Here is a 23,997-nt window from a genome sequence, read left to right as displayed (position 1 = left end):
TTTAGAGGAAGCATTGTGGCCAAATGTGGGGTAGAAAGGAGGAGCCTCGAGTGATGGGGCCTGGTTAGGGGCCATCTACCTACACCCCAGAGCCTCGGAGAGCTGAGTCCCCAGACCCGGCTGTCTGAATCAAGCACTTGCAGATCAGGATCTAATTCTGAAATCTGATGGCAGAACTGAACAGAATAAAGCCCACTGGACGTCGCAGATTTAAAACCTGAATGAAACTGAACTCTTTTGGAACCAGGGACTCTTTACTCCTGGGACACACAGCAGAGATGGAGGCACGCCGAGTCCCTGCAGGTGCTGCGAACTAGGAAATGGCACCGCGTTTCCAGGAAGCAGGTTCTTTCCCTAGCAGACTGGCCCTGTTCATAAAACTACACTGTGTTCCGTGGTCAGTGTTAGAGTTGTGGGTTTGCTGGAAGTAGGCAGGATCCAGCACGCAGTAATGAGGAACCAGGGACCCCAGCAATGAAGGCTGTGGCCAAGACCCTGGTACCTGTGGACTTGGCCCTCCTGAGTGAGAATTTCTTGCTGTATTAATAGATATAAAAAAAAAATCTGATCAGATCAAAACCTTCACTCACTTTTTATGGCTCACCAAGCCTTCACAACTGAGTGCCTATGAGCCTCAGTTCATGTGACCATCTTGTAGCCTAAATTCCTAGCCGTGTGGCACAATAGGCCATTCCCCTAAAATATCGCACACTGTCACATTTCCACGTAGTGCACAAACTCTTCCCTCCTGCCTAGAATAGCACTGCCTCCCCTTCGTGCACGTCTCCTCCCCACTCTCACAGCTTGCCTCGACTCCCCAGGTGCCATGAGTCCTTTCCCAGTGCCCTGATTCAACATAAATCAGTACCATGCTGAGGACGACTGCCCACAGTTATATCTGTCTCATTCCCGAGTCCCCTGGGGACAGGTGGGATGACTGCACCAGCGAGCATACAGCTGGTGCTCAGTAGAAGAAACAAATGTCTCAACTCATTAATTGTTACCTAATCACTTATGAATCGAGGCATGAAAGACTGCTCCAGTAAGGAAAGTGAGCTACAGAAAGGTGGGTAGTCCACTTGGGCTCTGCCAGCCAACCTTCCCAAAAAACTTACACCAAATGTGCCTAGGAGGTGGTTTCTCTAAGGGGAGAGGCAGCCCCAGAGACACAGAGCTGATGAAGAGCAGAACAAGAGGCAATGAGAACAGTAACTGTGAAATCCACAGGCCACCCCATCAGCACAACCTGGTGGATGTGAGACCCCCTCAGACATCAGCTGCGGCAGAAGTTGCCGTGGGCCATGTGCGACAAGCTGGTTCCTGAGTCTGGGTGCTGAAGAGCATACAGAGAAGCTTAGGAAGTGAGGGGACCCAGGCCAGAGTTTCGGTTTAGTCACTGGTGAGATGTGGAGACCATAAAGAAGTTATCTGAGTTGCATTTCCCTATTTTCACAGCGTGCTGTGACAAAACATTCCCTGTAAATGTGACTGCTGAGGTGTGGGGGAAATGATGTCATGTGGGAAAGCACTCGCAGGAAAGTAGGAAGCAGAATATAGAGTCAACTTTTGGTTCCCACGTCACAGGAGGCAGCTCGCCATCCCTTATTATTTACCGAGGAGGGACAGCAGGACAAGAGAGTATGCATAACAGGTCCAACTCAGCTCATACAAAGGAGGAGTCAGCCAATCACAGAAGTGGGGCTCTAACCTCTACCTTCGCTTCCAAGTCACTACTACCTTTGACACTCTCTCCTCAAGAGGGATTGTGGGGCCCACCAGGATGGAGACACCTTCCCTACACAAAAAGGGAACACCAGGCATAATCCATGTGCTTCATGAAGGAGGCCTGAGGGCTGAGGGCTGTGGCATCTAGCTCATTCTAAGACAGATGAGAATAATGTTAAGTTATGATTTTGGAAGATGCTCTCAGCCTCAAGAACTAGTAGAGTGAAGGTGGCAGCTGGGACTGTTGGGATATGGACTCACAAGAAAATCAGAGCCATATTATTCTAAGATTCAGTGGGGGGGAAGTCCTCAGGTATATAATTCATCTACTAATGATAAAAATCTTCCTTTGTCAATCTAAAAAGCTCTACCTTTAATAATTTTTTTAGGGTCTGTAGAGTCACTTGGACTGCAAGGAGATCCAACCAGTCCATTCTGAAGGAGATCAACCCTGGGATTTCTTTGGAAGGAATGATGCTAAAGCTGAAACTTCAGTACTTTGGCCACCTCATGCGAAGAGTTGACTCATTGGAAAAGACTTTGATGCTGGGAGGGACTGAGGGCAGGAGAAGAAGGGGATGACAGAGGATGAGATGGCTGGATGGCATCACTGACTTGATGGATGCGAGTCTGAGTGAACTCCGGGAGTTGCTGATGGACAGGGAGGCCTGGCGTGCTGCGATTCTTGGGGTCACAAAGAGTCGGACACGACTAAGTGACTAAACTAAACTGAACTGAACTGATGCCTAACTTATAACATCTGTTAAATCCTTTACTTCTTTTACAGGATTTTCTCAGTTTGGCCTCTGAGCATCCCCCCAAACAGCAAACATGCAGATCAAGGTGCAGTCCTCACCCCACTTGAAGACAGCATTTCTACAACAATGGAGGGCTTTAGTAACAAAATACAAAGAGAGGACGTTAAACTATTAAGATGGGAGACTTTTTCCCCTTATTTAGCTGAATACATAGCTATCCTCTATTTTAAAAAGGGGAATGCAGAACTTCTTAAAATGGATATAAAAAAAATTACTAGACAAAGTAAAGAAGAGATGGTCTAGCTGATACACTAGAAGTTCTCTGATCAAAGTCTGTATTTATGATTCTAAGGCCCTACTTCCTCCATCAATTAAATTTTTCCAAACTGTAAATGTGCTGGGGCAGCAAAAGGGCTCCTATGCAGGACAAGATGCAAACCAAGAGACATGTGGACGAAAAGTAAGACAAAGATAAGTTTAAAATACAGCCACTTCAAAGCTCCATTCAAAAGTCCTAGCAAAGGAACCAACCACTGCAGGTAAATAGCAGTATTCACTTAAGAGATAAGACAAGCTATGTCTAGTAAGCTGAAAGCCATTTCTGAAGAGGTAAAACGGGAGAGAAAAGGAAGGGATGATTGTCCAGCAGCTAAACATAACTCAGATTGAAAGGAAAGGACTCACACTTCAATATAAACCTAAGAAATTAGGGACACAGTCCTAGACCACTCAAAGGTAGAAAAACAGGACTTAAACACACATGGTGACAAAATAGCATAAAATAAGCATGTTCCTTTATGCACTTAATAGACCAAAAAAAACACCCAAATATCATAATAAGTAAAAGGGGGGTGCTGAATTGATTTCCAAATCCACTAAATAAACCAAGTGTGGAATCTAGACATGGTCAGCATAGGGATCAGAAGCAAGATCAGGAATGGAGAGGAGGGAGAGGGGACTGGCCACAAAAACGTTTTCTCAGCTAGAAGCTGGATGGCCTTTTCCAATGCTGCAAAATATATTTTCTTAAGAGGCAATTTTACCCCAAATGTAGTTTAGATTTTCTCTTCCCATTAGGCTCCAACTCCAAAAAGGTAGTTTAAAAGGTTTATTTAAACACTAAACAAGTGGGTGGAAGATTTCTCAATTACACGTCTAGCATTAAAACACAGGGTGAGGGAACTTGGAACTTAGCTGGAATCTTGAGTCAAACTATTATTAGTGTGAGTTACAACTGACCTCTAGATGTTACTGTACGAGGCGAGTGGGCCTCAGCCCCAAGTATTTGTGGGGAGGAAAGCGGTGCCCTTGGGCCAGGAAAAAAATATCTTGAGGGGAGGGAGGCACAAAGTATAACAAAGATGTCAATCTGTCTAAACTTCAGGTTTCTTTTTTATCAGTGAGCTCCACAGAGTTCAGGGAATAAATTTCCTAAAACTCAAAGTAAGTTCAAATTAAGCCGACAAAACGCAACAATTAAATTTCGCCTTGAGGGTTTGGAAACACAGTGAGAGCAACCGCTTATAAATCAGTATTGCATGTCTCTAAAATGCAAACTGCATTCTCCCTTGGAAAAGGATGAATCATAGGGCCTTACACAATCCTGGGCTCATCCCCCACCTTGTCAAAGCGGCAAGCATTTGTTTACTGGCTATCAAGGCTCAAGGGGACAAGAGGACTTCAGAAGCTTTAATTCTAGTGGGGAAGAAGCAAATAGAGATAGGACTTGTACACATGATTATAATTCAAGGCCACAGTGTGGAAAGTGTCACAAGACTTACAAGGGGCTGGTGGAGAGAGATCATATGTGGGAAAGGCATCAGCAAAGGCTCCTGGGAGGTGGCAGCAGCCTGAAGTGGTCTTTAAAGGAAAGAAAATATTTCTGCAGGAACAGGTAGAGACAAGTTAGAGAGGAAGTTGCTCCAGGTAGGAGGCGAGCCATTCACGGAATACAAGGTTATTCCGTTCAGCCAGAGCATGAGATGCAATGCATATAGGATATGAGGCTGGAAAAACAAACTGAGGTGACTCTATCAGAGGGATTACATCAGGAGATTATATGAACTATTTGCAGATTTCTGAGCAAGAAATAGACAAGATCAGATAAATATTTCATTAAGGAAAACTCTCGCCTACAATCTTGGTAAGGATTCTAAGAAATAAGAAGACTGGGTAAAATGGAAAGTATCAATCCTAAAGTCTGAGTACAGATGTAAGAATTGCGATGATGCCTTCAACAAAAAGAAGTCAAGAGAAGTTAGAAGTCGGAGAGAGAAAAATGTCCAGGTTGGTTGGGAAAGCCTACTGAGATCTTAGATCACGGTAATACCAAAACAAGTACAGAATAGTGGCAATGTCATGCTCCTTGATAAGAAACCATGAACGGCCACAGGGCCTTTGCATATGCTGGTTTCTCTACCTAGAGGCTTATGCCCTTCGCCTTCAAACTCTTCGAGAATTTTCCCTTAACCCTCCAAATGAGATCAGCCTTTCAGAGTTTCAGAAAACAATACTCCTCTGTCACAGTTATTATTATTGTTGTTCAGTTGCTAAGTTATGTCTGACTCTTTGAGACCCCATGGACTATGGACTATAGCACAACAGGCTCCTCAGTCCTTCACTATCTCCCTGAGTTTGGTCAGATTCATGTCCATTGAGTTGGTGATACTATCTAATCTTATCCTCTGCCACCCCCTCTTCGTTGTGCATTCCATCTTTCCTAGCATCAGAGTCTTTTCCAGTGAGTCAGCCCGTAGCACCAGGTGGCCAAAGTACTGGGGCTTCAGCTTCAGCATCAGTCCTTCCAATGAATATTCAGGGTTGATTTCCTTAGGATTGACTGGTTTGATCTCCTTGCAGTCCAAGGAGTGACTCTCAAGAGTCCTCTCCAGCACCACAATCCAAAAGTATCAATTCTTTAGCACTCAGCTTTCTTTATGTTCCAACTCTCACATTCATACATGACTACTGGAAAAACTATAGCTTTGACTATATGGACCTTTGTTGGCAAAGTAATGTCCCTGCTTTTTCAAATGCACTCTAGGTTTATCATAGCTTTCCTTCCAAGGAGTAAGCATCTTTTAATTTCATGGCTGTAGTCACCATCCACAGTGATTTTGGAGCCCAAGAAAATAAAATCTGTCACTGTTTCAACTTTTTTCCCCTTCTATTTGTCATGAAGTAATGGGACAGGATGCCATGATCTTAGTTTTTTGAATGTTGAGTTTCAAGCCTCTTTTACCTTCAGCAAGAGGCAATTTAGTTCCTCTTCACTTTCTGCCATTAGAGTGGTATCATCTGCATATCTGAGGTTGTTGATATTTCTCCCGGCAATCTTGATCCCAGCTTGTGATTCATCCTGCCCGACATTTCGCATGATGTACTCTGCACAGAAGTTAAATAAGCAGGGTGACAATATACAGCCTTGTTGTACTCCTTTCCCAATTTTGAACCAGCCAGTTCTTCCATGTAAGGATCTAACTGTTGCTACTTGACATGCATACAGGTTTCTCAAGAGATAGGTAAGACAGTCTGGTACTCCTGTCCCTTTAAGAATTTTCCAGTTTGTTGTGATCCACACAGTCAAAGGATTTAGTGTAGTCAATGAAGCAGAAGTAGATATTTTTCTGGAATTCCCTTGCTTTTTCTATGACCCAATGAATGTTGGCAATTTGATCTATGGTTCCTCTGCCTTTTTTAAACTCAGCTAGTAGAACTGGAAGTGCTTGGTTCAAGTACTGCTGAAGCCCAGCTTGAAGGATTTTGAGTATAACCTTGGTAGTATGAAATGAGCATAATTGTATGGTAGTTTGAATATTCTTTGGCCCTGTCTTTCTTTGGGACTGGAATGAAAACTGACCTTTTCCAGTCCTGTGGCCACTGTTGAGTTTTCCAAATTTGCTGCACAAATATTGAGTGCAGCACTTTCGCAGCATCATCTTTTAGGATTTTAAATAGCTCAGATGGAATTTCATCACTTTCACTAGCTTTGTTCATAGTAATGTTTCCTAAGGCACACTTGACTTCACACTCCAGGGTATGTGGCTCTAGGTGAGTGACCACACCATTGAGATTATTCAGGTCATTAAGACCTTTTTTGTGTAGGTTTTTTCTGTGTATTCTTCCTACTTCTTCATAATCTCTTCTGCTTCTGTTCGATTCTTGCCATTCCTGGCCTTTACTGTGCCAATCTTTGCATAAAATGTTCCCTCGATATTTCCAATTTTCTTGAAGAGATCTCTAGCCTTTCCCATTCTATTGTTTTCCTCTATTTCTTTGCACTGTTCATTTAGGAAGCCTTTCTTATCTCTCCCTGCTATTCTGTGGAACTCTGCATTCAGTTGGTATATCCTTCCCTGTCTCCCTTGCCTTTCACATCTCTTCTTTTCTCGGCTATTTGTAAAGCCTCCTCAGACAACCACTTTGCCTTCTTGCATTTCTTTTTCTTTTGGATGATTTTGGTCACTGATTTCTGTACAATGGCATGAACCTCTGTCCATAGTTCTTTAGGCACTCTATCTACCAGATCTAATCCCTTGAAACTATTCGTAACCTCCACTGTATAATCATAAGGGATTTGACTTAAGTCATACCTGGCTGGTATGGTATGATCACAGCTACCTCAATTTAATTACACATTTATTTTTGTGATTACTTGATTAAAACCATCTCCCCATCATCAGGCTTGAGCTCCCAATAGGGTCCTCTAGCCTATTCAGCAAATTTGGATGACTTCTGTAGAAGACAGGAAAGGAAGTGGAGTGACTGACAGATGGCCTAGGAACCTGAAATCATATCCCGGAAGTCAGGGCTGAAGCAGCAGACATACTCAGCTGGAAGACACACCTGGTGGAGAGATGGTGGTCTCAAAGATCTCAAGAGCTGTCTGTCTTGAGCAGGCTGGATTAGTGGAGCACTGTGTGGTCCCAGGGAGTGGGTAAGAACAGGATTGACAGATAAAAGTTCCAGGGAGACAGAGTTCAACTCAAGGGCTCAAAGAGTTTTCAAAGGGCCAGGGAAAATGAGCTGGCATCACTAGAGAAGCTGGGTCAGAGATGCTCAGACACTTGGTGAGGCCATTATAGGAAACTTGAACCACAGATGAGCATTCACACTAGAGGCACTTCTAAGGCCCCTCCAGCCCTAAATGAACTCTCCCGGCTGTATCACACTTCTCAGGCACTCATCCATCTGCCCGTGAACTGTCAAGCTCCTTCTCTGTGCTGGGAGCCTGCTGTCCCCTATACCTGCAACAGCCCACCCTCCCAGCCCCCTCTGCCCAGCTCTGCCCTATCCTCTTGCGTGAACTTCAACTTTCTTCATATCCACCCTACCCCAAGGAAGCCATTACCAACTGTGTCACTCTTTAGCTGTCTATCACCATTGTTCTGCCTTCACGGCACTCAGCACTTGTCACAAACGTAACTCAAGTATTTACTGTTTCTTTAAGGTCTGCCCCCCCCAGAGATGGGAAGACCAGCACTGTCTTTCCTGGAGCTGGCTGGGTACGTAACACACAGCTCTCCTTCAAACTTTGTACAAAGAGCTTCCATTTGCCCTTTCCAATTATTATTTCCATTGGAATTTCTTAGAGAAAGACACTGGAAAATTTTTACCACTTTGCTCACCCTACCAAAGGTGAACTTGTCATGGTGGCTTGTCACCATTTATCATGGTCCTCAGATGGCACTGCTCAGTGTGGCTGGCAAACATTCACTGCTGCCCCTAGTGAGGTGCCCACTCTCCCAGAGACTTTTACACAGCAACTCAAGTCAACTCACAACTGCTGTCTCTTGTAATAAAACACTGGGACTGGTATTTTGTATCTTTTCCCCCTTACTCATGTTTATCTATCTTTTATAGGAGTCTCAATCTTTGTCATTTCAGGGAAAAACTGGTCTGTCATCATAGCTGGTTTGAACAGCACTGCCTTGGGCAGTATGACTTTACTAAACAATGAGAACAGTATGTTTTCTCAAACTAATTAATGGATTAATACATGGACTAAGACTGCACAGCCAGATCCTGGACAGTGGGCAAGTCCTTTTTTTCCCTCTGCTACCAATTAATTGGATCTTCCTCCCATAATATCGTAAAAGAAAATACCTTAATCTTGAAAGAGAATCCAAAAATATCTTAACTGTTTTAGAAAGCAGTGATGCCTCTGATCCACAGACCAGTGCCCTTTTTGATCAATGGGAGAAAACCACCGTTACACATGAGTCTCCCAGCCTTGCCTCTCAGTTCACTGTTGCGGTCTGAGCCGTGAACACGGGGAAGTCCAAGGTGCTGGCAAGTCAAGAACATGACTATTTTGGCTCTAAGACGCATGTTCACTGAAGGTGTAAACTTGATGTTTAACTGCACACACAATTGTTAGGAACTGAGTCTGAGTTAACCATCTCTCATACCAGCCTTGAGGACCAACTCTATGGCTCTCAGCTCTGCCCACCCCACCCCTCCTTTCCCACATTTCACATCCAGGGTGGGGTCTTGGACACACCCCACACAGCTCTGACTGCAGAAACTGGCTTTCCCTAACGGTTAGTTGAACTTGGCCTTCGTTGCCTAATATTTCCCTGAAGATTTATCAGTTACTATTAATGACTGTCTCTTAGCTCAACAGTACTCACTTGCCCTTTATCCACTCACCAGACGGAAGGACACACAACAGCTAGCTATTTTGCCAGCAACCGTAGGTAAGAAATACCAATAAGCACCTAAGGCCTCCTAACAAAGTACAACACAGTAGTTCACAGGTTCAGTAGTAGTTCACTGAAACCTTTCAGTCAGAAGAGATCTACCAGCCAAGAAAGTATTTGCAATACTGCCCCACTTCCCAGTCCTGCTCTTCCCTGGGCCAAGATGTCATTGTAAATTCTTAATGTCTCTACTAGGTCCTAGTACAAACCAAAGCTTCAGTTCATCGTGAGTCAAATTATCATGAAATAGATATCAAAATGCAAGAAAAGAGGAGCAGTGGGAATCTGCCTTCTAAAAGCAGGTGATAGAGTAAGGATTTCTGTCTTCTGAAGCAAGGCTGCAATAAAAACCATACAAGGATGACCAGTCGAACGGACTACTCAAAATAATGCAGTATGCAACACACATGTAAGTAATAGCTGAATGCAACCGTTTGAAAGTAAAGGGTATAAGCAAAAAACAAAAAAAAACTGAAGGCCTGTGATATGCACCTCTTTTGGGAGGAAAAAAAAAAAGCAAACCAGTGAATTGGAATCAGCTTTCTGCCATCTTCTACCTAGGGAAACAAGAGTGTTTGCTGAGAGTAAGACAGACTCTCGTACTTCAAGCTTGCTTTGTACAAAAATGAAGAATTTTATGAATTATTTGAAATCACATTTCTAATTACTAACATATTATGGAAAATAGGTGGTTTTCAGTGACCCTAGAAGAAGAATCCACAGGGCTTTTCAAATTCTGAATGCTCTTTTGCCCTTTAACCTACCTCTCACTGCTTCCCATCATGCCATGTTATACTTTATAATCCTGGCTCTCTCAGAGGAAGGCACCCAGCAAAACTTTACTGGGGGGTGCGGGGGGAACTACCCCACATTTCACACAACTCTTGCTTCCACCAAAATAAGGAAGCGGTGGCACTGAGCTAGGTAAAGAAATAGTACATTTCATTTTTCTGAGACTTCAAGTCTGTGGGCTTACTGCCCACAACACAGTCCTGTGGAAAACCTCCAACAGGCACCCTCTAACCCAGGGGCAAGGCAGAGCAGCTTTCTGAGGAAGGGTCAAGTGAGGGGGACCGACCATCCCTGGTTCTCACCTCCCTCCTTGGCCCTGTCTCCAACAGCTTCTCTCCAGAAATAACTAAATGCATGAGATCACCCACAGTGAGAAGACAGAGGCATGACACCTACCCAGTGTCTATTTATAGAAAGTGTTAACACTTCTCAGGAAAAGACACTGGAAATCTCCTTGGAAACACCCAAGCCTGTGCTCCCTTTGGAATTCTAGTGCACTGATACCTGTGACTAAATAACCGCCTTTAAAACAGAACCCAAGAGTTAGAGGTACTTACGGCTTCCCCCCAGGGATTCCTGCCAGGTTTGGAGGGATCGTAGGTACACGCATGTGAGGGGGAGGATCAAACCCAACCTGGAAACAGAATAAGGCATCAAAGACTCAGTTTATGCAGGGTAGGCACTTTGTGACACCTCTAAAAACTTTTTACTAGAAACTCAGAAATCCCGAAAGCAACAGAAACAGGGACACGTGTTAACGTTTCCCAAAAGAAAAATTATAATGCAAGAAATAATACTGCCTCCACTAAATACCACAAGACACACTTCTTTTTTGGGAGGTAGGATGGCACATGATCCATCTGTGCATTGAGAACCAGCTTCCCATGGTAAATACATCCTGTGGACTTAGGATGTTCTGCCTGTTCAAACAAGTACAAAGAACATACACTGTCTGAGCCAGGACAACGTGACTATCAACTTCAGCACTATTGACGTTTTGGGCCAGATAATTCTTGGCTGGGGGCTGGCCTGGAATGGCAGGATAATTAGCAGCATCACTGGCCCCTACCCTCTAAGTGCCCATAGCAACCCCCCAGTTCTGATGAACAAAAGTGTCTCTGGATATGACCGAATGTCCCAAGGGGGGCAAAATCACCCCCAGTTTCATGCCACTGGTCTAAGTCAATGCTTAGAAATTCACACATGGACTCTCTTTTTTGTACACCTAGTCCCTCGGCTGCCCCCTTTGCTTTAAATGATCTTGCCCTCCGCTGCATAGCCTTTCCTAGGAGTGAAAAGGAAGGGAAAAATGATGCACTTTAATATCATCTCCAGTTATTGGAGGTAGTGAAGAAGGGAGAGGAGAGAAATGCACATCCCATATTTGAAACAGTCAACAGAAATGATTTGGGGACTTTCATTTGCTATGAGTTATAATCTAGTCCCTTTTCCTGATGCAATCAAGGACCACACGGTCAACTTTCCCCTTTATTCGAAGTTCTATCTCTTCCTGGTCAAACATGAGGTCATTTACAGTGTGGGAGAAGGCAGACAAAGAGGAGACCCTGCCCCACAACTTCAGTCCCTCTGTGTTTCTCCCTGTTGAGCTGAGATAATTGCTTACACCGAAGTTACGCAATTGGTTTTAAAGAATAATATAAGCACAGAAAGAGAAAATAACAGCTTCTCAAATATTTTTTCCTAAGAATTAAAGAGGAGAAAAAAAAATTGTCAAGAAACGAATGAAAAGGCTTCTGTGAGCTACTTGAGTCATTTCATCGCCTTCCAGAGGAAAAAATAAACCTACTTTGGTGGGAGAAAACCAGATGTCCCCTAAACCATGGAAGGAGCTCCTAAACACTGCCTTTTTTCATCCACAAAAACAGTAAAACAAAAAGTGTTTGGCCTTAACTTAATGAAGCGGCACGTTGATGAAGGTGGACAAGGAGCAGTGGAGACACTGGGTCTTTGTCTGAAGGTGTGGGGGCTGCCAGGCGCTGGCCCTCCGCAGGTCCCCACCCGCATCCATCCTCAGTCCCTGCCATCCTCACCATCGGGGAGCGCCCATAAGCCACCACGGCGGCAGCAGCCGCAGCTGCACTCATCTGCGGTGACATGTTGTGGAGACTGGCGTAGGCGGCGCTGGGGCTGGTCAGCTCACCATTCATGCCCGCGTGGGGCACCATCCCAAATGGTGCGGGGTATGGGCCGGGCACCGCCAGGGGCGTCCTCAGGCCAGCTGCTGCAAGGAAGCACAAGCCACAGTGACTCACCTGGCCACTCAGGTCAGCCTGATCATCAATTTCAGGGCCCTCTTTAGTGCCTCTTGTTATAGAGTAGGAGGGAAGGCTGGTGGTGTGGGGGGTGAGGGGTGGGGTGTGGGGGTCCGGGGGGGTGTTGTGGGGTGAGGGTATCACCTCCAATTCCTACACAGGGTCCCGGTCCCTTCTTCCCTACAGCTGAACTCCTCTCCAGGAAAGAATGGACTCCAAGGGGAGCACTGCCCACACATTTCCCCCTTGTACATCCACTTGACAACACTGGGAAACCAGGGGAATTAAGCAGCATTATTGTACCTAACTGGCAGAATGCACCACTTTCTGACTTAAACTCAGAAGGTTCTCCTGATAAAAATCCATGATTTCTCCTTCAGCTTGAACTTTCCATTTCTGGTACCAATTTCAAATAAAAACCTGATCCTGGATTTATGTAAACAAGAGCACAGGTTTAGGAGGAATATTCTGGGGCCTCTTTACCGCCTGGTCCAGGGTATTACATTTTCCCTCTCCCAGGGAGGAAGATACAGTGAACAGTTATGAGTTTGCTCAGGGGCTAGAGTCTCAGTGAAACCCTCCCAATTTCTCCTGGAAGAGAAACCACTGATTCCTAAGGGATGTACCAGCAGAACACTGGCCAACTGAAGCACACAAGAAACACACTGGGGCTGGCCAGACCGGCTGTTTCAGTCAACATTAGCAATCTCAGACACACAATGATAGTTTGGTAAGGAGCTTACGTGCAGAATAATTATCAGAAACTTTATTGAAGTCCTTGGGATTTGGATTATTTGGAAATAAAAGAAAAGCCAAATGTAAACAGTCGGAGACTGAACAGGGTACAGCTGCTGAAACCCAAGGACAAACATCTGTTTCTTATCATAGCTTTTCAGAGATAAGAAGGAGGGAGGCAGGCAGAAAGCACCTCTCATATTCACGGGGAAATGCCCTATGAGATGAATAGACAAATCAAGTTGGGAAACAGAAAAACAAAACCCAGCCCACGAGGGGCAATGACTTACCCGCTTGGTTGACGAGGGGGTCCATGGCTGGAGGCTTGCCGAGGCCTGGACGGAGTCCTGGAGTGGCGCTGGTGCCCGGCGTTGGCATGTCACTCCGAGGCGTCGGTGTGCTGGATTTCAGCACAGGCGTGCTGGCTTTTTCATGCTGGTATCATTAAACAAATTAAATGAGTATTATTTTTAATCCAAGCCATATTACACAATTTATCACAACAGCAGCTGGAACACTGGGCACCTTCTAGCTACTCCCTCGGCCAATTTTCATAAATCCACACAATGTTGACAGCATTAACTTGTGAGTGAGAAATGTTGACCTTTCCTCTTCCTGCCAGAATTAAAACTCTAGCTAGAGACACAGAACATGATCACACGCCTTCCTCGGTAGATTTTATTTTAAAAAGTATTTTTCCATCAGGCTTGTGGACTTTGGATCTAGTCCAAGTAAGAATGATGACCACACAGAGGAAAGTTCTTGGTCACTCAGAAACAAATGCCTCCATCACCGAGAGTATCAGAGGGGGGAACCCCCTTACCAACCTTTCCACCCTTGCCTTTTAGTGGCAGTGGGATTGAGACTGACAGTGAGAGACAGCTGAGCCATCAACTTGATGAGAAGCAAATTAGCATTTCAGAGGCAAAAGCCCTAGAAGTAGCCCTATTATTTTAAGAGAAGTAACTAAAGAAAATTACTCTTTGGCATTCAGCGGCAGCACCCATTTGCCTACATAAACAGTGTGGACCCACTAGTGTAAGAGGCCTTTGGGAGTCAAGATGGTAACAGGGTCACAGGGCACCTTCTTCTGCATCTCAACCTTTCGTGTCCTTTGAGCCAGTCTGAGAAGTGCTCTGAGATAGCAAAGAACACAGGCTAGAGAGACCCCAGCTCTTTCTGGCCTGGGAGTCCATGTGCTGTGTAAACTTGGCAAGCTCCTCAAGCTTGTCAACTTGAGGCCTGCCTCCCCATCAGTAAAATGGGATAATGCCTTGAGGGACCACACAGGGATTAACTGCAGAGTTGCTATGGTGTAGTTATGGTGAGTGGAGAGATGAGACACTCCACAATGTCTGGTGAATGACTGAGAGCATGAATAGGCCTGGTACCACCCTCATCCCTCCCCCAGTTCCAGGTTACCTCTGGTGCCACCTTGAGTACATCACCATCTGCCTGGTAACCCAATCACAACATGACCCAACAGGACGGGTCAGTCTAAAACCAGGGGAAATGCACCGCTTAAGAAAGTGAAGGACTTCATACGACATACGGTGTTCAAACCATTTGTCAAGTAAGACGTTTCAGAGAGTCTGTGCCACAGACACATCCCCCAAGAAAGCAGGCAACAGGCAGGGAAGCTTATCTTGCTCTAATTATGGCCCAGAAGAGACGACCCAGAGGGAAAAAGGAATCACCCAGGGACAGAGAGAAGAACCATGAGTTTCACTTTGAAACCCTTAAAAATCTATAACTCAGTCATTAAAAACCCCATATTTCAAATATATTAGGGAACCTCTGGTTCCCCAAGAAAACCGAACTGCTAAATAGGCAAGTGACAGTTCTTATGACCTACCAAGCTCATTTCTTTGGATTTCAAAGAAGTGGAACTTCCCGAGGAGGCAGTGGACGCCGGGCTGCTGGAGGCGTCTTTCTTCAGCAGGCGGGTTTTGTCAATCCCATTTTCCCTGGGTGAATGGGCGGGGCTTGCACGGGGAGATGAGGGGTCCTCCAGAAGCACAAGCAAAGGTCTCATGATTTCACTCACAACAGATGGATCTTTCCCTTTACACACTCTGTTTCCATACCAATTCTCCAAATTAAAGGAGAGTGCTCAAAGTCCTTGAGATTTGGGCGATTTGAGCACATGACCTAATATTGTTGTTACAACGAACAGGATGGTGTCTGTAAGCACACCGGTGGAAACACCATAAAGAAAAAAATCTAGAAACAATTGTGTCTCCCCTCATGCTCACATACTTTGCCCAGAGGGCACAGGACAGAAAGGAGCACCAGACACCAACTTAGGAATCCAAAATGGTTAGGGAGACAGATTATTTTTTTAAAGAAACAAGTTTGTGTTGTTTTCAGACCATTACTACTTTATGAACACTCAGTAAATTCTTAATGTGTAAAGTTGCAAAAGACCAACATATGGTGGCTCCACATCCTTTCTCTCACAAGTTGCTCTAAAAATAAAGTTTGATGAAAAGAATGGTTACCTCATTAGAAACATCCACAACTAAGTTGTCATCGCTTTTGTCACCATCGCTATCCTAAAAAAAAAAAAAGAGAGAGAGATTTTAATGCCATTTACTAAAGGGATTGAGGCTCAATGAAATACCTATAGTTCTTGGTAGCAGACAGACTAGAAAAAGACCTGGGACATGCCTACAGGTTCCCTTACAGAATGCCAGCCCTGGTAATTAAGATCACCTTCTTCCCTTCTCATCTGACCCAGGGAGGTGCAGAGCCCCAGGCAGGAACTCTGTTGCAACAGCACACCAGCCATACAGTCACAGTGCGGATACAGGTGATGGCAACTTGTAAAACCCGGCACACAGTAAAGACTCAATAAATGTTTGCAACAGCTGAATCTCTTATAATCCGAAAACTACATGTCCTTCTTTAAGAGATCTTTCCCCAACGGATTTCAAACTAAGAACACAATTTCATACCGTTGCTTTTACATGTATCACTTTGAAGGCTGTCAACAATTCTAGTGTTCACGGGCAATTCATAATTACAAAGACAAATTTGGACCTTGTTCCCATGGGGTTACTAATTACTGCAAAAAAAGTTATATAAAGCAAAAAAATAAATAAAGCAAAAAAAAAAAAAAGTACAAACAACAAAGCTAAGTACTGGCTGAAATAACTACCAAGATCTAATCTAACTTCACGTTGGCTCTTTAGCAATCAACTTGGAATATTCCTGAGATGGAAGGAAGATAGGATGGCAGTATCTGGAGGGCACTGGCATCCTACAGTAGGGCTTTTAAGGTCTTGACACGAAGCCATAAAATTGGCTCATCAGAGGAAACTCCATGGTTGCACTGAATTTGAAAAAGCTTCAGAAAAAAAAACTGTTCAATTTAATAACGTGATCACCCCTACATCAAGTTCAGGGCAGGCTGAAGAAGCCCTGAACTACGGTTAAGAAGCTTTCTTAGCCAAAAGGCCTATGCTCTTTAATGCAGAGTCATACAATGGACATACAAAAAAACAGGTTATCGCAAATGGGCCCAAATTCTCAAAAAGGAGCAGGCCCCGGGGTTTATGATCTACACAGTTCTTATACTGATGTCATTGTCAAATAAGAATACACTAATAATGTCTGAGAAATATCAGTATAAGTGCAAACTCACTGACTTTCTGTGGACCCCAAGTCCAGCTAGAAAGATACCCCCAACTCTAAATTCATGTCTTAAATGTTTTATCTAGTCATACCTAAAGTGTTATATGAGGGAGACCCAATTGACTTTCTTTAGTAATGTGTGACTAGATATGCTTTAGTCATAGTTATAAAGGTCCCATGCAATTCACTAGCAATAACAAGAAATTACAGCCAATGAGGAAACCTGGGTAATTTCAAATAAGTCTGTTGAAAGAAGTATTTTTTCATGCAATAAAAGAAAAACTTAATACTAAAAAACATTTGCTTTCTCTTAACAAAGCCCACAGAAAATCACAAACGTTTTCAGGTACTAAGAAACCCAGGGTATGGGAATTCGCTGGTCGTCCAGCAGTTAGTACTCCACCCTTTCACTGCAGGGGGCGCGGATTTGACCCCTCGTCAGGGAACTAAGATCCAGATCTGCATGCTGCACAGAGCAGCCAAACGAAACAACAACAATGAAAAACACTGATTAAAAGAAAGGAAGAAAGAAACCCAGGTGACAGTGACAAAATATAAGCTGAAGGGGTTTCCCCTTAGGAAAAAAATGTAGAAAAAAAATGGTTAATGTAATGTACAGACCAACTGGTAAGAAGCAGCAAACAACTCATTTATTTAAAACGGAACTGTGAAGTGAGTGCCTAAGTAATCTGAAATGTAAATGTTAGCTTTGTATCGGATCATCCCCCAAATATAAACCTTCATAGTACAGTACATATCTGCCATCAAACATCTAAGGTCTGAGTCCTTTGCTCCACATTCTCCATCCTCATCTCCATACAATGCCCTCAACTACCAATACAACTAGACACAGCTAATAGCAGCAGGTTACGAAAAAGTCATGTAGAGCCATGGAGTCTACATCACTCGCTACTAAATAATTCATCCACACGAGCCTTGCACAGAGCAACTTGGAACTGTATCATTGGCAAGTGTGCAAATTTTGGTATGTCATGCTGATGAACAATCAATGTCATATATTAAAGTATCTGTGTGCAACACAAGTTCTGGGCAAAAGATAAGGGGCAAATACATACTAAAAAGGCTTGGGCTGGGGTGGGGAGATCAACAATTTGGGTTCTTACAGTATTATTATGGAACAAAGTAGGTACCAATATTCTGTGGCAAAACATCCAGTCCTAGGCTCTTGCTTTGGGAATCCTAGCATGGTTATCAAGAGCATGGATTCTAGAGTCAGACTATCTCCAGGATCTGCTACTAATTCCGGCCTTGGACCAATCACTTAAAAGCTCTGTGCTGCCATTCCTTTATCTATGAAATGGAGGGATGGTACCAAATATACAGGGTGGTTTTGAGAGGTAAGTGAAACAAGCCACATAGAAGGATACAGTACCTGGCACTACCTTGAGGTGCTCCTCAAGAACTGTTACCCATTTCTAAATACTATACTAGCCCTCAGCTTGTGCCAGCTAGCTGGAGACAGAGGTCCAGCGGGGAAACCTCTGCACTGCAGCCAGCTGGAGGTGGACACGTTCTCCTCCAGGGGCAACCGGGAAAGGCTTAATTCACCCTCTACTCTCACTGCTTCTGAGAATGTGTCCATCCTGAAATAGAAACTCACGGACACACAAGGAAATGACAAGGCATCTGTCAGATGCAATGTTTATGACCCTGAGACCACAGTCAATGGCCATTTGGCTTGGTTTGCTCTCCTCACGAATGTGGTTTTAGCCAGATCTGAATCAAGAGTCCTCACATCGAGCTGTGTGGTCTCATCTGCAGGGTTTGAACAAGATGCCCCCAGTGTTTCTTCCATGTTTACCACGGACTTTTATCACTGCACCGCTCGCTGTAGCAGAGGACAGACTCTGACTTAAGACCTAATTTGGACGTGAATCTATTAACACAATGGCATCCAAAAAGGCAGCTGATGACATCAAATTCTTATCCTCATTATTTTATTACGACAGGGTACCAAATTTTGCAAGGCCTGGGACAAAATTAAAACACAGGCCCTGGCTCAAAAATTGAGCATTTAAAGATGGTGGAGAGCAGAGGATGAAACTAAGGGTGAGACAGGTTCCTTATAAGAGCAGGGCCAGTGCAGCTGGCTCAGACCACACACCATGAAGCTAGTCCTACATTTCTGTATCCTCTCTTAGGAATAACTGCAGTAGAAAGCCCCAAATTTAACACTGAGCCTAGAAGATACACAATTTACAGCTCGAGAGGGAAATAATATCCTACAATGTAAGAATCTATCCCCTTGATACATTATTTTAAAATATGTGAAATTATCAGATCTTTTATAGACTCACTTAAAAGGTGAGCAAGAAGACAAACAAAATATTATTTCAAGCCCTTTATTTACTTACATAGTGGCTGGAGTCCTTATCGTCCACCTTTCTTTTTTTGATGTCATTAGAAAACTCGGGCCCATTTCTGCGTTTATCTGTGGCTCTTAAACTGTCTGGGACCAAGAGGGAATTACTCTGAAAGACCAAAAAAAAAAACCAAATCAATCAAAGATTTCTTCCCAAGTCTCTCTGCACACATGAAAACCCAACCTGGATGTGACAGCCGATTTGGAAAGGTGATACCTACACAGCCTTTCATTCCATTTAATTCTTCTCATCAGAAGACGTAGATGGCAAACATTTATAGAGATTTAAGCACTTAAAAGGGAGACCCTGATTATGCAATCAAGCCATCCAAAGCCTCGTGGATCCTTCTGGCCCTACTCACTTAAAATGCTCCTCTGTTCTGTTTGTTCTTAAGAGAAATGGGAGCCTGCTGTTTATACGTGGATGTGTTTTTATTCTTTCCCACTGAGACTCCCTGGTCTGGAATACGAATGGTCTATGAGCAAAACCTGAGATCACTCTATTAGACGTATTCTGTCACTGTAAGAGTCAAAGTGGGCCTTTCTAAAAAGACACAAAGAGAGCGGGTGGGATTAACAGCATGCTTTCCTAAAAGGCAAATCACATTTTCCACAGTCACAATGAAGGAACTCTTTTGAATTCTTTTAATTTATTGTTGAAAATAAGATTTGGTGTTCCTTGCCAAGAGCACTGAAATTTAAGACCCAAAGCAGGAATTGCAGCCAGTGAATCTTCAACAGCAAGGCCAGCTCCCACACACAAAAGCAGGAACAGGGACTAATCTTTTCCACAAACCACACAGGATACCTTCCTTCACATGTGCTGAGTATGAACTGCTGACCCAAAGAAAACAGGCATTTTAGATATTTGAGGGTCACATGACATGATCTGACATCCCTTCAACTCCCATCTCCCTTGGGCTAAAGCATCAGAACATGTTACAATGAGTTCTTTTAAGTGTGGGATTAGCATATGCAAGAGGGCAATTTGTTCAGTGATGTGTTACTGCCTTGAACAATGCGGAACTGGCCATGCAAAAACTTCCTTTCTCAAAGCCCAGATAACCCCAGTTTCTGAAAGATGCTGGAGAACTCAGTCTGCGGCCAACAAACAGTGATGCTACCTTTCTAGGCTGCAATTTAAAATACAAAGGAGCTTGGGAAAACCTTGAAGACCACCTCTAGTACAATAAGTACCAGGAGCAAATCTTTAAATAAAGGTCCATTTTTAGAGGCCCTGGATGGGTCTTCTGTCCTAACCAGCCCAAGGAAATTAGCCAGGTGGCTTGCTCTCAAACCGCCCTCCTTCCGTGCCCTGTGAAAACTGGGGACCCCACCATGGGAACATTCTCAGCTCAACCACACTCAGGAGGAAATCAAAAGGCATGCTGAAGCCCCTCTGCCCACTTCAGAGGCTGCCTCTGAAGCAGCTGAGCTTTCATTCATGACCGTTCAAGCTCCACAAATGCCGGGAGGCTTACATAAAAGCAGTGGTAGGAACCAACACAATTCAATATAGAGAAGCTCAGAATAATGTCTCGAGCACAGTGTGGGGCTGAAAGGTGAGCTGGCTGGATCCCTGAACTAATTACCTTGGCAAACGTCTGCTAAAAACTAACCCCTCTGACCCAGACCCACTGCCTGACAGGACGCAGGAGACTTAACAGAACTCCTGTGAAGTGCTAACACACACACTGGGGAGGGGAGCAGCAGCTTGTGCTCAGTGGAAAAAGTGTCCAAACACGCTTGTCTGTGTTCTAGATTATATCAGCCCCCAAGTCTCTTCCTCCAGACTCAGACCAGAAGCAGTGAGGGCCAGGCTGCATCATTCTCAACCTGACATCTACCCATGCGCCCACAGAACACAGCAGTGTTGGTGTCCACTGGCAATTTTAAAGTCTCTCTCTCCAGGGTCTCCTGAGCAGCTCTCCTGCTATAACTAGCACTGGGCATCCAAACCACTCAGCTACTCAAAGACAGCTTTCCAATGATCTTTTTTTTCTAATGTCAAATGGGACTGTGATCACAAAAGTAAACGACGTGCCTTCTAGGAACAACGCAATTTTTGCTAGGAACAATAACATTCCTCTGGCTGGACCCTGGCGAGCTGTGAGGCTTCTGCATCTCCATGTCAGAAGTGAAATTCTCATTCCTGTTTGAGCAGCTTAAGTGAGGCCTATAATCTGAATGAGTTCTGCAAAGCTCTGAGAGTACTTCTAAATTTAGATGGGGTTGGTAATTAGCACTCCTGCTTATCTGAAAATTGGCTCCATTCAGATGGAAGATTGAGACAAGTTACGAAATGAAATGTCTCATCATACCTTTGATGGTATAAAATTGATTCAAAACACGGCAACAAGGAGTGTGGGCTGGAGAGGCCCGGGACAGCCACAGTCTGGAGCCAGCAGGTGCCTGGCCCACGCTGCAGCCCCACCTGTGACAAACCACTTTCTTGTGGTTCCCATGTGCCCTGTTTGCTGTGATTGGCCCCAGCATCTTCCAGCCCTGACACTGCTTTCATTGTTGTTGTTGACTTAAGCAAACAGTTCCAGCCTAATGAACTTCAATTCACCATTGGCAGCAACAGTTTTGCTTAACTACTGCCTAGGTGACCTTCATCTTTCACAAGTCCCTCATTTGATCCTCAGAACCCACAAGTGACCACATGGGTAGTGCTGGATGTCTCCTGATACCGTAAGTCTTCTTCCCTTGGGCTATGTTTTGTTCTCACACATGGTCTTATGTTCCTCAGGGCTCAGCAGCAGAACAGTCATTCTGATGGCTGTTCTGAGACATTTTACACACATTTTAAGAATGAAAAGACTATACCTGGGTGCTGACTGAATACCCTTTGGGTCCTTCAAAATTTACGGTTCCATTTTGATTTGTTAGATTTGAAAGAGGACAAGACAGAATCATATTTAACATTAAAATTTAATATTCAACCAACATTTAAGAAGAGCCTGTTTGTAAAAGAATAAAACTGAGGTTGCTTCAAGTTACTGAGAAAGTCATGCATTCTGAACACAGAAGACAGTTAGGACCAAACCTCTGATGAGGCTAAAGCAACCTTAAAACATATTCATTGTCTTTATCCCCCTTGTTTTATCTAGAGGATGTCCAGAAGGCGAGGTGATTTTCCTGAAGTCAAGAAGCTTCTGTCCATTAAGTCCAAGTGTTGCACTCCCAAAAGAGTGATTTTTAAACTCAGTTTATGTACACTGAATACTTGTACCCAAATACTTAACCCCCCACAAATACCTCTCACTTAAAAGTCATATTGGCTCTTTAACCTAGTGAGCCTAAAATTCTAATATGATATAATAACTATTAATGCATGCTTTCTTGGATTTCCCCCACCTCCTAAACACAGATACATCTTGCCTTACTTGGTACATGCCCACCGTAACAAAACTGTGAACATATCAAACACAAAAAACATTTTACAGCTTACTTTTAAATGACCTGAAAACAATCCCAAATTCCTGGCTTTCCACTCACGATTCCTGCCATTTATAACCCAAGAATCACACTAAAAAAACACCCCAGCAGAGAGCAACAAAATAGCCCAGGTATCCACAGCCCCAGTTTCATGCCCCATCAATTATTGCCAACAGTGGTTCCATATACCTATTTACTGCTTCTCCCTCTAGAGTCTGTATTTTGAAAGGTATTTATCTTCCAAACAGCATTCAGCAAGTAAAATTCACTTTTCAAATATTTATTTGCCAAATAAATATTTAATTGTGAATTAGAGTTTTTTAATCAACATGAAAACTAGTGTTACAACACTGAATGATAGACTCTAATTCTAGCCAAGAAACTTGATGTTTTATTTCACCTTGCAGCTGGTAAAATTTAATTATCTGCCAGAATTTTTCAAACACTGTAATTACTGAGCAGACTTCTACTACAAATGTTCCGAGAGCTGGGATTTCCAGACTTTATATAAGTTTTCGTTTGTTTAAAATTTTCTTAAGAACCAAACAAAATCATCTTATTTACCTTATGTCTTCCCTACAAGAACTCAAAAATAGAAGTTTCATACAGCTCATGGGGGATATTACAAATCTGAGTAAGTCAAGATCTAAAAACACACTGTTTTCAAAATAAGCTAAAATTTGAAAGCCGTGATGATTTTCTGCACCTTTCAAGTTACACACACTGGTGGGAACAGAGCCAAGTAAAACCATAAAGGGACAGGCAGATGAAACAAGTCTCTAAAGAAAACAAGATCCCCCTGGAATGTTCAGCCCAGAGACAGTGTCTAAAAGACCCGTTATCCCAACTGGCATGCTTTTCTCTCCATCTATATAAAGAGTATTCATGAAATGATTAGATGAGGTCTAAGAACAGAGAAAAGGTGTGAACCACAAGAAGGGACCCATCTCTTCTAAATCTGAAATATTTGAGAGCCTAAAACCTCACTGGGCATGTGAACTGATAACAGGTGAATTGTTCACTATGGTTACCCTGTGCTTCCTGAGAGTCCTTTCTTGCACTAACAGTGATGTAATGGTTAAGAACAGAAACGAGAGTGAGCAAAAAAGCTACCCAGAAAGCATAGGAAGCCTTCGAATGTTATAACCTGTGGTCAGATTCAGAGCACAATTTCCCAAATAGGGGAACATGTTGCATAAAAACACACCAGAATCATTCCCTGCTCAAGAAGAGTGGGCCCAGGTTAACTAGAGAGTTGGTGGTATTTGAACTAGTGGGTAGAAGTGGACAATGTAATCTCTTAGAGTAAAAATAAAATCCAGACATGTAAGTAACAAACCGTACCTTCCTACTTACAATTTAAATTTAGAAGAATCTTTTGAATTTCAGAGCATTCAGTCGACTCAGAAGAAAATGTCAAGATTTGGACTTTGTGTTACCTTTATTCTGACCATTCTGGAAAATGTTTCTATTTCATGCTCTGAACACCCACCTACTCAAGACCAACATAGAGAGACTTAGCTACTTTAATATCAATAATAAATAGTCTTTAT

The 23,997-nt window shown here is 43.6% G+C and overlaps 1 protein-coding gene across 4 annotated transcripts in view; it reads right to left on the bottom strand.

Moving 5' to 3' along the window:
- LOC138433508 (transducin-like enhancer protein 1) overlaps positions 1 to 23,997 on the bottom strand; it is a 92,543-nt gene that overhangs the window by 14,269 nt on the left and 54,277 nt on the right. For 2 of the 4 annotated variants that reach the window (XM_069576295.1, XM_069576297.1), the window contains exons 9-14: positions 18,996 to 19,112; positions 15,486 to 15,539; positions 14,840 to 14,992; positions 13,275 to 13,419; positions 12,028 to 12,218; positions 10,534 to 10,610 (exon numbers count right to left, since the gene is read on the bottom strand). In XM_069576295.1, the coding sequence (XP_069432396.1) occupies positions 10,534 to 10,610; positions 12,028 to 12,218; positions 13,275 to 13,419; positions 14,840 to 14,992; positions 15,486 to 15,539; positions 18,996 to 19,112 (737 nt within the window). The remainder of the gene's footprint in view (positions 1 to 10,533; positions 10,611 to 12,027; positions 12,219 to 13,274; positions 13,420 to 14,839; positions 14,993 to 15,485; positions 15,540 to 18,995; positions 19,113 to 23,997) is intronic. The other 2 variants (XM_069576296.1, XM_069576298.1) reach the window with 1 other exon arrangement.

The sequence above is a fragment of the Ovis canadensis genome, chromosome 2 (genome assembly GCF_042477335.2).
Source record: "Ovis canadensis isolate MfBH-ARS-UI-01 breed Bighorn chromosome 2, ARS-UI_OviCan_v2, whole genome shotgun sequence".
In the NCBI taxonomy this organism is placed as follows: domain Eukaryota; kingdom Metazoa; phylum Chordata; class Mammalia; order Artiodactyla; family Bovidae; genus Ovis; species Ovis canadensis.
Note: the sequence above shows the minus strand (reverse complement) of the source record. Positions and strands in the feature narration are given on the sequence as shown.